Here is a 13,510-nt window from a genome sequence, read left to right on the forward strand (position 1 = left end):
CTGTTGCACTTAAGCTTCTAGAATAGTCACCAATATTTAGGTGCATTGCACCTCAATGTAGCTTTCTTAAATTAGAACATCCATCACAAAGGCAAGCAAACTTTGAGGGGATAGTACTTTGAATAGAACTTTGCTTATTGCAACTCTTTTAATAGCATTTGATAAATTACTCCATTTGTAGTTTGCAATTCCAGTTTGACTCTGGATGGAGCAAGGCCCAACTCTGGTAATTTCAAACCAGAAAAATCCCAAATTATGGCCATAAGAAGTTGGTTTTTTTTTTATTTTTTGGAAGTTCATTTTTGGAAATAACCAAACTTCTTGACTCTTTTCTTCTGAAATATCCTGCTTTTGGGATTTTTAAACTTGAGCCATCTCTCTCCCCAGTCCCTCCCTTTTTTTGTTTTGCAGTGAAGGGCAGTATGTAAACCTGTTACTCTGCTTGTCTGAACCTAGGAAACTTGGGGTCAGGTCACTGGTACTGGGCCTACGAAAGCTACTTAGGCAGCAAGTGGAAATGTAGCTACTAACAAGATGGCATGTTTCACTTTTTCTCTTACAGTAAGGGCCTATTGGAGCTATCAACTTTTAACATCGCATTAGCCAAATTCAGGGGTAATATTCACTATTCTTCCACTGTAGCTGTCCCAGGCCAGACTCTAGATTATATCTAAAACTGAGTAGCAAAATATTTGCTTAGTACAAGTCTTGAATCATCATCTGAGACAGAGTTATGTCTGTCATAGAATTGATCGAAAAATTGCCCAAGAGGGCTTGAGCCGTCATCTTATTGTATCTTACTCTCCTGTATTTTGTTCTTTTCCACCAGCTGATCTACATGATGGCTACCACATATAACTATGCTGTTTTGAAGTTTAAGAGTCGGGAAGATTGCTGCACTAAATTCTAAATTGCATAAGCCCAGTAAAGAGCTGCATGCGTAGCCTGAAAATACCACTGACACTCTAGACTAAGAGTCTAGCTTTTCAATTTTGTTACAGTAATTTGTAAATAGCTTCAGTAAGCATCGTTTAGCATATCAGATTAATAAAATGACTTATTGTATATGAATTTTGATGTGGATGAGATCTGGCTATTTTCTGAACATTGAGAGGATTCAGTTACTTTACTTGTTGCAAATCATCCTCTGAAGGCAGGAGTTATTAAATGAAAGACATCCTAACAGTTATCTCTCAAACAAATTTTTAAATGGCAGTGATTGATTACTTATTTTTCTCTCTCCTCTGCACTAATTTCAATAGTAAGAATAAAGCATACATTATAGATGGTCTACAAGGGACCAGGTTGATTAGAATAGTGCCAGTACGTAGCTGTTTGACTGACCTACAGTACCATGTGTTTACAAATGTATTTTTTAAAAAAGACTCCCTATACATTTGCCAGTATTTCCAATGTATGGATGACATAGTCACAAGGTACAGCCTATTAGTGAGGCTTTGGGAAACTCTACAAGAATTGAAACTTCAATACTAAATTTTCAAATAACTGCCAAATCATGCTTTCTCTGGGAAAAAAAAATACCATTCTATAGTGCCGCGTAAAACAATCACTTTTTGGACCCCAAACTGACTGTAAGAAACAGCATTTAGGTAATTTCTGTGCTGGTACTGTTTTATGAAGTAGTAACTGATTTCTCAGTAGCCAGATCTCAAAATATAAGTTTGACTGTATGGGAAGTGAAACTGTGCATAGACCAACACTGTTGACAAGGCACAAAAGAATCAAGGTGTTTTCAGCTGTAGATTTTTCTTGCATGAAATTTGGTGAAAAGAAGATGGCAAGAGATTTTTACTGTGCAAATTGAAACAATTTCTATATATGCTCAAACTTTACCTGAAAGTAGAAAATGGGAGTTTAAAAAAAAAAAATTATAAAAATGCCACCACTAAGATTTGTTAACTCAGACTGCATGCTTTTACTTACAGTTTCGGACTCACGTTTCCTAATTTAATTTACCCATGTTAAAATGTAGCTTTTTATTATTCATAGTAAATAAATGTTTACAATTTTAGGCTTCTTTGGAGGGGGCTGAATGGGACGGGAGGGAAATCTCACCAGAATCTTTGCACTACATGTGTTTAAAGAAAAACACCACAAACTTAAGCATCAGTCGACTCTAAGCTTCAGAGTATATATTTGCCAAATGCAAAAAGCTGCTTATATTTTTGCTTCCTTTTTTCCTGTATTGCATTTTAACAACCAGTAAAACTTTAGCTCATTTTTACTACTTCTGCATACTAACACACTCTAGCTAGTTTTTAATAAGCAAACTAGAAGATAAGCATGCAAAATTCTAGAAGTCAATTGAAATGAGCCTCTGTGCTGTTTAATAGCAGAATGCTTATTAATGTAGAATAACTTTTGTTTAATGAATGTCTTAATCTCACTAGCAGCTCGCTTTGCCTCTTGACATGCTCACTAGCCATCATGCTCACCCTTCTCTTCCAGATCCACTTCCTCATGATACTGTCTTCTAACTGGGCCTACTTAAAGGATGCAAGCAAAATGCAAGCTTACCAAGATATCAAAGCAAAAGAAGAGCAGGAGCTTCAAGATATCCAGTCTCGGTCAAAAGAGCAACTCAATTCATACACATAAAAGTTTGCCAGAGTAATTCAACAGAAGAATTTTGTAGTTCTGACAAATCGTCAAACAGCTGCTCTGCAGTACAGATGTGTATGTCTACCAATCTAATACAGAAGTGTAAAAACTTCACATTCAAGCTCCTGGAACATGTTCAAAGGGAAACCTTCCAGTGGGTAACCTTCCTTTCTTTAGTACAGATTTAAGAGGTTTCAGGTCCAGCCATTTTAAAAGGCAACACTTTGTAACAAGTGACCAGTCAGTCATCCTTTTGAGACTCTTGGTATTAATTCTTGTGGCCTAAAGCTCATCCACAAAATTGTAGTGGGTGACCCAAAACAGCAAGTAGCAGATTTATGGCCATAAATAACTGCACAGTTATGAGATGTGATAAAACAATTATCCCAGTTCTATACCAAATGAAACTGGCTAGCTCATCAGATTTCTCATAGCTCATGTTTATTTACTGATACAATCTCAGCATGTAATAAACCAGCTGATTCATAAAAGGGCAAGTGTCTAACTAAAAACACTTTTTTATGGGCTGAAGGCCAGAAGTCCATTTTCAGAGCCACATCTTTTTCAATAATGCTATAGTGAGCCACTGTCATTCTACTGCACTTACTATCTGCGTAAGCTGGGTAATTGCTCAGCTGCTCCAAGTTTTAATTATTTTTATTAATTGATAGATATGTTGATGGACTGCAGATGCCTGTCAGGATAATGATCCCCTTCTTTGAAAATAAATGTCAGCTTTGCCTTAATATTTATTTTCTATAAATGCCTTAGCATTTATATAGTAGCAGGAGACCATTATCTGTATTATTAAGCAAAAGTGTTACCTTATTAAAATGAAACTGATTTGACTATTCTAAATGAGCAGACTAGTGAATTTGCAGTGTTTCACATAAGCTATTAAAAAAAATAAATAAATACAGCCATAAAGCAGACCACTGGTCAGCCACCTTTCTCTACTTCGGTGCTTAAGTTTATAGCCAGTGCTTATTCATTTTCTCTTTATAAATCACTAAAAGCAAGTGTGGTGGTCAGCAAAAAATCTGGTGCCGTGTTAGTCATTTCCCACAGCAGTCTGCCTTCATTTTGTTTTTTCAGAAACATTCAGTGATATCTTGAGTATTAGTGATGGGTATAGTTGGTGTTTGTTCTTTACAAAATATATATAAGTATGGGGAAAAAAATCAAGTATCAGTCATTTGAAAAAAAATTAAATGGTAAAGTCAAGTTATATTCCCATGTTAAGTTAATGTGTGGTTTGATTAGTTTTGACTGTTGGCTGAATATTAAAATAAAAAGGAAGCACAAATTTGTTTAGTTAAGTCAACATTAAGATGTGGACAGACATTTTTCAAGTATTACCTTACAGTTGAATTTTTTGGTTAAATGCCTAAAAGTCTAATTTGTCAGTTTTTTAAAAAGGGGCAAAGTGTATGTAGAGCAGATGACAGTGTAGCCTAGTGTTTGTTTTACCTGTTGCATGAAAGAGAAACATTTCTACAGCAATGCAGGTGATGTTCTAGCCCAGTGTTTGCATAAGGGTAATGGAGGCAGTGTCTTAAAGCCTAATTCTTTTCTAGTTCGATGTAGCTATTACTGGGAGTTTTCTGAAGTTTTGTTTAAGTAGTCTAATATTTTTATGTAAAGAGCATTAAATTTTGCTATGTATAAATTTTTGTAACCTAACAGTGAATCAATATTTTCTATCAGTGCCAAGGGCTTCCTGTAGCTATATCCAAGTGTTACAATAAATATTTGTAGATAATAGACACACCACTTGTCTATACTTCTTTTAAGACTCTTTTTAGACAGTTATAGCTGTACAAACAATGAGTTACTTTATTTGGATGAATTCTACATCTTACATCTTTTGAATATATCTGATAAGTTCATCCTGAGTAAAATAATTCAATATTTACTGAATATATCACCAGACTGGGGAGAAATGGTACCAGGACTCTGCTTCTAGGTGGCATACCACAGGCTGTAGATGTTTCCATTGTGATAATAGCCCACAACTGCTACAGCATTTTAATGAACAAATTCAAGTAGTCACATAGAATGAAGTGCTTTTCATAAGTTTTTAAAATCAAACTAATATCCTGGGCAGTAAACATATAGACCAGAAGACCATGTGCCTGATTTAATTATTTTTCTTCCTATTTGGTTCTTGAGCATTATATAAAATGAGAAATGTCCCTACCCCTCAATGCTCAGCTGCTATCCCAAAGCATGCTGAACGCACAAATTGCAGGGCTTTGCTGTGAAGTTACCTATACGTATCCTCTTGGGCTAAATATAAATTTACTTTAAAAAAAAGTTAAAGGCAGAGAAATGACATTTCTTTTTCTATTTGCTTTTTTAAAAGGGATACAAACTTAAGTATGGCCAACTTGACTTCCCAATAGTGACTGTGGCTGAATGAAAAATTAGTCAGTTGTATATTAATTATTACAACTCTCATGCACTCAGTTTTACAGAAAAAGATTGCTAGCCCTGCAACCACTGAGAGTCAAGCTAGGATTTTCTCATTACATGTTATCAGTAACCATGACCCAAATCAAGTACACTACTAGTTGCACCTTCACTATACCTACTGTATAATACTGTGGTTCTCAAACTTATTTGATTATGCCCCCCTTCTTTGTGGCTGTAGTAGTTTACACCTCCCGCCACACAAGTACCTATACGGCTCTATGCAGCAGCAGTGCTTCACTTGAGGTATTTTGTTTCTGTTGCACGAGTGAGCCAACAAGCCATTGTAATATGAGCAAAAGCAAAACTGCGATTGTGGTCCATACTTACAATTAAATGCACACACCACCTCATAGCAAATGGATTGAGATGACCATAATGACCTTAAGTCTATGAAGGTAAAGTTTGTATAGTATTATACAAAGTTGTTGTCAAATGCATAGCACTACCTAAGGACCTGATCGATCTGGAGAAGTCAGCTTTGCTAGTTATTTACTGCTGGTGGTAAAATGTGTGCAGTAAGGGGATTTCCCCCCCCAAAAAAAGTTTCTCATTCTTTCTCCCCAGTTTGAGAACCTCTGGAGTAGTACATATTGCTGCTTTAAAATATTTACCCACAAACCAAAGAGTACTTCCATATTACATAGATTACTAATGGGAAATTCTGTACCTCAATAACGAGAACTTCACAGAGCACAGGTGACACATTTTATTATAAAATACCAGAACCATCTACATTTTTTAGGTTTGCATTTTATAGAGGATTAAGACAGTCATGCTCGTACCCTCTCTCCTATGGAATACTTAAGATACCAGCAGTGAAACAGCATGAAGCTCACCTTTTAAAGTGTATTTTTCTTCCCCCCTCTTACTGCTTCTTTAGAAAAGTACTTAAACAAGTTATCCCCAGTGAAAAACTACACTAATCCAAAGGTGGTCTCAAAGAAATAGTTATCAGGTAGCTATCAGAATGCATTAAAAATTTTAATCATAATTGGCATATCTGAGCCCTTGTCTCGCAGATAGTCATCTTGACATGCCATTTGTGAAACCAGCAATATAAACATGCTGGAAAAGACACTTTCAAATCTTTGTTTGAATTTTCATTTATCATTTAATCTTTAAAACTCTCTTCTCTTAAGGCAGGATGGTATTTTTTAAAAGCCCCCTAATTTATCTGAAAAAATGTTGAACTACTTTACATCCTAATAGAATAGGCACCTTTGCTTTTCAGTCACAGCCCAGAGCTTTTTCATGAATACAAACACACTTTCTGATCAACAGGCTACAGTGACTCCTAGAATATTTTGTGAAGATATGGGAAAGCTTAAAACAGAAAGGTTAGGCCATGCACTTATGGTTTTAGCAGCTACTAGTACTACCAGTCATAGTAGATTCATCTAAAATTACTCATTAAAAAAATTAGCCTTTTACAAAGACATTATCCCAAATATGAACATGTTAAACTTTAATTCTGATCCTCAGCTGAAACCACTGTGCATGAAAATATTCAGTTCTGGTGGTGTAGTGACTGTTTTACATAACTTCACACCATCTTCCATGGGGCTGGTCATTAGGAGACAGTAGCTGCTATTCACCAGAAGTCTTCATCCGGTTCTCCATGAGACACACCTGCAGCACTAAATGTGGGATGGAAGGGGAAAGGAATTATGAATTGGTTCTGAAGCAGTCTTCTACCTGAAATTTACTCATGGTTCTAAATAGCTTCCCTTCCTACTAGAAAGTTCCACTTGCCTGAGATTTAAGAAGGGACAACCTCCTACCTCTGGCTTTACAAATTAGCCTTTCAAATTACAGTGACATCGTCAATAGTCCCAGGCAGTAAGTGGATTCTTGAAAATTAGTATCAGTGTCTGAGCATAAGCTTCTGACAATGAAATCATCCTATCAAAAAATAAGAGGGTACCTATTTGTGAATCATAGAATATCAGGGTTGGAAGGGACCTCAGGAGGTCATTTAGTCCAACCCCCAACTAAATCATCCCAGCCAGGGCTGTCAAGCCTGACTTTAAAAACCTCTAAGGAAGGAGACTCCACCACCTCCCTAGGTAACCCATTCCAGTGCTTCACCACTCTCCTAATGAAAAGGTTTTTCCTAATATCCAACCTAAACCTCCCCAACTGCAACTTGAGACCATTACGCCTTGTTGTGTCATCTGCCACCACTGAGAACAGTAACTCCATCCTCTTTGGAACCCCCTTTCAGGTAGTTGAAAGTAGCTATCAAATCCCCCCTCATTCTTCTCTTCTGCAGACTAAACAATCCCAGTTCCCTCAGCCTTTCCTCATAAGCCGTGCTCCAGCCCCCTAATCACTTTTGTTGCCCACTATTGGACTCTTTCCAATTTTTCCACATCCTTCGTGTAGTGTGGGGCCCAAAACTGGACACAGTACTCCAGATGAGGCCTCACTAATGTCAAATAGAGGGGAATGATCACATCCCTCAATCTGCTGGCAATGCCCCTACTTATACAACCCAAAAGGCCATTAGCCTTCTTGGCAACAAGGGCACACTGTCAACTTGTATCCAGCTTCTCGTCCACTATAACCTCTAGATCCTTTTCTGCAGAACTGCTGCCTAAGCCATTCAGTCCCTAGTCTGTAGCAGTGCATGGGATTCTTCTGTCCTAAGTGCAGGACTCTGCACTTGAACCCCATCAGATTTCTTTTGGCTCAATCCTCCAATTTGTCTAGGTCCCTCTGTATCCTATCCCTACCCTCCAGCGTATCTACCACTCCTCCTACTTTAGTGTCATCGACAAACTTGCTGAGGGTGCAGTCCACATCATCCTCCAGATCATTAATGTTACATTGAATAAAACCAGCCCCAGGACTGACCCTTGGGGCACTCCGCTTGATACCAGCTGCCAACTAGACCCAGAGCTGTTGATCACTACCCAAATGCAAATAGATAATACACTGTTTTTGTTAGATGGGGATCCCTTATTGTCACCATTCACGCACAACTTTACGTAACACAGTGTTCAGCATGTGAGAGGGGAGAAATATAAACTGTCTACACTATGCGCTAGAGACATAATTTCCTTTGCTAGTCTACACATGCTTGTGCTAGCTCTCATTGACCAATACGAGTATAAATAGTGCAGCTGCAGAAGACTGGGTAATGGCACCGGAGGTTGGGTTAGGCTGGGCTGGGCTGGTCAGGGCAGGGTATTTACCCACCGGTTTCAGGTGGGTTTCTATGGGGTATGGCTCAGCTGTGCCTCCGCTGCCGAAGAGAGCTAGCACAAGCGGGGGAAGTCAAACCACTACCTTGTAATGTAAACACTGCTACAGTAAGGAAGACACACTTTAGTTACAACTTACAAATTTAAATTATGCAATAAATGTTTATCTTCTTGAGTAAATGTATCTTATTAAACCATTTAAACTTCTACTGAAACACTCCAGCTATATCTGCTGTTTTTTGTCTGTACCAGGGTTACTCTAACTTCCAATGATTTCAATGGAAAGACCATCATCATAGGTAAGGCGCAGAAGCATTAGCAGAAAAAGCATTAAAATACCCTCTAGTTTTAGCTAAGCATATAACAACCAATCATTGGGAAGCAGGGATAGTTTAAGATTTACTTCAACAATTAGCTCTTTATGTAAAAATTCAGACAAGCCCATCCACTTGAGCATAACATTCCACCACTCCTATTTGCAATTTTAAAAAAAAAACAACCCACAGATCTAATAGATGCAATGAAAAAATGGGCTTTGCGGAATCGCTTAGGAACCTGTGTAATGGGATAAGGAATCTTTTACATCATTGGCTCAGAACTGAAGCAAGTGAGTTTTTATTTTCCAACAACTCTTTCCTGGTCTACCTGAAATAAATTGTTAATCACAATCCAGTGCCAGAAAGAGCAAATATAAACATAACCAAACCTACTCTGCCAATTTGGCACTCTCGTTTGTTAGCCTTGCAGAGCTGTTAGGCAATAAGAGTGTCATTAACCCACAGGAATTCTCTCAAGCTCTGGGCCATGTGGAGGTTGTGCTGCTGCTGTCTCATCGATAAAGGGCTAATCAGCAGGGCTAGCTCCCTTGAATATAGTTGCTTAACATCATTGTAAATGGGGGTGTTTGCACATGCTGTAATAATTTCTTCACCCAAGAGAAGAGGGCTGCATTTTTTTAAGGAAAATTGAAGAAAAAACTAGTCTTCTTTACTTACAAGGATACCTAACTTCAGCATATTGCTTTTGATCTACTTGTTTAGGAGAAAGGTTTGTCTGAAAGTTATGTATGAATTTCATTTTAAAAGGCAGACAAGTTAACTATAAATCAAACCAAACTATCACATTAATAAAATGAGTCATTTTCAAGTAACTGAAATACCATTTCTGTGACTCCTTAGCAATTAATAATACCTCAGCTTTAAATAATAATTGTATCCAGCCTGACCTGTCATCTTTTTCACTAGACAGAAGTCTCTCTATCAGTGATACTTCTTCCTCTTTTTTGGAGCTCTGGCAGACAAGAGAAAAGCATTAAATTTGGTTCTTTGGCCTAACTTTACAAACATCATAGTACTTTTGTAGCATATTCTCTTACAGAGAGCTTAAGCACATAGCATTTGTTCACAACAATAGCTTATCTATCTATGTAGTTTTATGCACACCCCATGACTTTTTAAATAATGTCTTATAGAAGAGCAAGCACATTGCCAGCAATATGGTATTACATCCCAAAAGTAATGATGTTTGGGGATACAAAATGTGAACCACTTCTGAAAAGAAACTTATAAAATAATTTTATTACATAAGAAATTTCATTTTTATGACAATCCACTAACTGGAATGCTTCAATGGAATTTTTTTTAAATCACATAGTTACTTGTTCTCTCAGGGCTAAATGTTTAATTTTTGACATCCATTCATCTGAAAGCTATTTCACACCTGCAATTTTTGTGCATGCAGAGGCAAACCCAATTTCTGCAGAAATGGGTTTTGGAAGTATAAATTCTATCGTGTGTGTTATGTGCATTATGCATACCGACTAGTGAACATGCATTATGTATACTGACTAGTGAACTGCACGTGCAAGAGGAGGTCCCTCTAAAAATTAGGCCCTCAGTTTTAACTATCCTCTGTTTACATAGAAATTAATGGTTTCAAAATGTTGTAACTACATTAAATACACATATTCTGTTCTGTATTACTGTTTGACATAATGCAATATAGCTGGGCACAGCCTTATATAAGAAATGTAATCTTGCCATTCCCACATGACCTAGGCAAAACCCCTTGGGAAGACAGATCTCCAACAGTGAACAGACCAACTACATTATAAACCTGCTCCTCTTCTCACAATTTGTTACTCTAACTTTCACACTGAAAATGAAGACGACCAAATTGAGTTGACAGTATTCTCTACCTCATGATCCATGGATACACTGTAATTCAGATAAAACACTGTCCTCCAGAGTCACACTTTGAAATCACCCTTTTACTGCCTACAGGTTTTGGTACATCACCTTGTTTGTCAGCTCCTGCTCTCTGCTCTGCTGTATCAGTTTCATGTATTTTTCTAGTGGATTAGGACGAGGGTCACACAAATTGTCTTTAGCATCAGGATTACTGATTTCTGACTCTTCCACTTTACGGTCTGTCTTTTTTTCTTCTTCTTCTTCTTCACTTTTCAACGAATCTTGGATCAACTTCTAAAAATCACAACAAAACAGCAATACACTTAAAACTGACCAGCCAGTTCAAAAATATTTCAAATCAGGTTTTAATTCAGCATGTTTATATATGAAGTTCTGTACATTGCCAGTCTAATCTAGTAATCTGTGCTCCAGTCTGAATGGAGTGTTTAATGTGACATGTACCATATTCACTCACACTTTTGGGATGGGCCAGATCATGCAGTCCTTGCTCAGGCAAAGTCCCATTGTAGTCAACGGGAGTTTTACTTAAGTAGAGACTGAGGGACTGGGCATTAGATATCACATTATTTTTTCATTCAGTTTGTTCCAATCTGGGAGCCAATTTAGAAAACAGTCTCTAACTTTGGCTTAGAATAAACCAAACCCTGTCCATGTTGAAACCAATGCCACACAATAGTATCACATATTAACATGAATTACTGGACAGCAAGCTTTTAATCTGGGGAGAAATTTTAGAAACAAAGTTTAGTTATTATTGTAGCTACAGAACTATTATAAATGAGAGTAAATCTAAGATAAACTATTCTATGTTAAATTCACATAGAAAAAACAAAGTAGGAAGTCGTCTAGGATTGCTATGTGGCTTATTTAGTTTAAATTATATGGTATAACAAAGTTGCATTCCTGTCAGAAATTAAAATATTACATCACCATTTCTTCATTCAGTTTTTCTAGTTCTCTTTCCTCCCTTTCCAGTGCTTCCTGCCTTTCTCTTTGCCTTCTTTCGTCTCTTTCTCTCCTTTCTTCTTCCCATTTTTTCTCATTCTCTTCTCTTTTCTGTTCTTCAGACTGGCTTTGATCAACCACTGCTGAGACAAAAATATTTCTGTGCCATTTGACATTCACAGTGCTGTAATCAAGATTTGCAAGTGGTGGCTATTGAAATAAAGCGTGACATGCAGCTTGGTAATACAGCAAAAAGTCTTGTGGCACCTTATAGACTAACAGACGTTTTGGAGCATGAGCTTTCGTGGGTGAATACCCACTTCGTCGGATGCATCATTGGTAATACAGTGAGTGAATTGGTAGTTCCAATTGGGAAAGATGGAAAAGAGACAAACATTTAAGCAGCAAATTGATTATGTAACCGTTTCTGTATGGCACCTATAAAAAACCTAAAAAACCTGGATGTGCAGTTTACACATGTACCATGTAACGCAGGGGTCTCAAACTCAAATGACCCCGAGGGCCGCATGAGGACTAGTGCATTGGCCCGAGGGCCGCATCACTGACACGCCCCCTTGCTGCCCCTGGCCCCACCCCCAATCCACCCCTTCCATGAGGCCCCGCCCCTGCCCTGTCTCTTCTCCACCTCCTCCCCTAAGCGCGCGCAGTTTTAATAAATATATACACTCAGTAATGCACCTCACTCAAAGGACAAAACACGCACTTAGATTTACTGCCTAAGGCTCTGGGAGGGAGTTTGGGTGGGGGAGGGGGTCTGGATGCAGGCTCTGTGCTCGATGCAGGCTCCAGGCTGCGGCAGGGGGTGGGGGTGCAGGCTTTGGGACGGAGTTTGGGGATAGGAGGGAGTGCAGGGGTGAGGGCTGTGGGGCTGAGGGCAAGGGGTACATGATGCAGGAGGGGGCTCAGGGCTAGGGAAGAGGGTTGGGCTGTGGGGTGAGGGCTGTGGATGAGGGGTTCATGATGCGAGGGGGCTCAGGGCTAGGGAAGAGGGTTGGGCTGTGGGGTGAGGGCTGTGGATGAGGGGTTCATGATGCGAGGGGGCTCAGGGCTAGGGAAGAGGGTTGGGCTGTGGGGTGAGGGCTGTGGATGAGGGGTTCATGATGTGGGGGCGCTCAGGGCTGGGGCAGAGGATTAGGGTGCGGGGGGATGAGGGGTTCATGATGTGGGGGCGCTCAGGGCTGGGGCAGAGGATTAGGGTGTGGGGGGATGAGGGCTCTGGCTGGGGCTGAGGATTAGGGTGCAGGGGGATGAGGGGTTCATGATGTGGGGGTGCTCAGGGCTGGGGCTGAGGATTAGGGTGCGGGGGGAATGAGGGCTCTGGCTGGGGCTGAGGGTTTGGGGTTGGAGAGGCTCAGGGTAAGGGAAGCCTGCCTTGCCAGTACTGGCGGAGGGCAGGCACTAGGACCCTGCACCCTAATCCTCAGCCCCAGCCAGAGCCCTCATCCCCCCACACCCTAATCCTCTGCCCCAGCCCTGAGCGCCCCCACATCATGAACCCCTCATCCCCCCGCACCCTAATCCTCTGCCCCAGCCCTGAGCGCTTCCCTTCCCCCCCCCAGCCCGGCCCCGGCGGGTCCCGCTTCCCTTCCCCCTCCCCCGGCCCCGGCCCCGGCGGGTCCCGCTTTCCCCCCCCCTTACCCGAGCGCGTCTCCGGCGGTCCCGCTCAGAGCCGCGTGGTGAGGGGGCGGGGCTGGGAGCTCCACGCCGAGCGCAGCGCTCAGCCCAGAGCTCCCAGCCCCGCCCCCTCCCCACGCGGCTCGGATCGGGGCGGGGCTCAGGCGCTCGGACGGAGACTCGGCGCTCTATGCGCCGAGGCTCCAGGAGAGGGGCGGAGGCGGGAGCCTCCGCTTTTCTCTTGGGGGCCCCTGCGGAGCTCCCCTGGGGAGCTCCGCGGGCCGCAGGGAAGAGCTCCGCGGGCCGCATGCGGCCCGTGGGCCGCATGTTTGAGACCCCTGATGTAACGTATTGTTAATTTGAGCTAATTTAGCAGGCAATTTTTTTTCAGTTATTAGGTCTTCTTATCTTGCTGGT

The 13,510-nt window shown here is 40.6% G+C and overlaps 2 protein-coding genes across 14 annotated transcripts in view; one reads left to right on the plus strand and one right to left on the minus strand.

Annotated features, from left to right (window-relative positions):
• The window catches only part of GPM6B (glycoprotein M6B), a 139,302-nt gene extending 134,914 nt beyond the window's left edge, over positions 1-4,388 (plus strand). For 5 of the 8 annotated variants that reach the window (XM_045029800.1, XM_045030136.1, XM_045030056.1 and 2 more), the window contains one exon: positions 2,470-4,388. In XM_045029800.1, coding sequence (XP_044885735.1) covers positions 2,470-2,619 — 150 coding nt within the window. In that variant the 3' untranslated portion in view covers positions 2,620-4,388. Of the gene's footprint in view, positions 1-829; positions 1,377-2,469 lie in introns of those variants that run through there. The other 3 variants (XM_045029970.1, XM_045030392.1, XM_045030225.1) reach the window with 1 other exon arrangement.
• Positions 4,389-4,441: 53 nt separating this feature from the next.
• The window catches only part of OFD1 (OFD1 centriole and centriolar satellite protein), a 60,836-nt gene continuing 51,767 nt past the window's right edge, over positions 4,442-13,510 (minus strand). For 3 of the 6 annotated variants that reach the window (XM_045029672.1, XM_045029587.1, XM_045029342.1), the window contains 4 exons: positions 11,444-11,601; positions 10,601-10,786; positions 9,495-9,593; positions 4,442-6,734 (listed from right to left, as the gene is read on the minus strand). In XM_045029672.1, coding sequence (XP_044885607.1) covers positions 6,702-6,734; positions 9,495-9,593; positions 10,601-10,786; positions 11,444-11,601 — 476 coding nt within the window. In that variant the 3' untranslated portion in view covers positions 4,442-6,701. The remainder of the gene's footprint in view (positions 6,735-9,494; positions 9,594-10,600; positions 10,787-11,443; positions 11,602-13,510) is intronic. The other 3 variants (XM_045029277.1, XM_045029431.1, XM_045029506.1) reach the window with 3 other exon arrangements.

This window comes from Mauremys mutica, chromosome 1 (assembly GCF_020497125.1).
Source record: "Mauremys mutica isolate MM-2020 ecotype Southern chromosome 1, ASM2049712v1, whole genome shotgun sequence".
Classification (NCBI taxonomy): Eukaryota; Metazoa; Chordata; order Testudines; family Geoemydidae; genus Mauremys; species Mauremys mutica.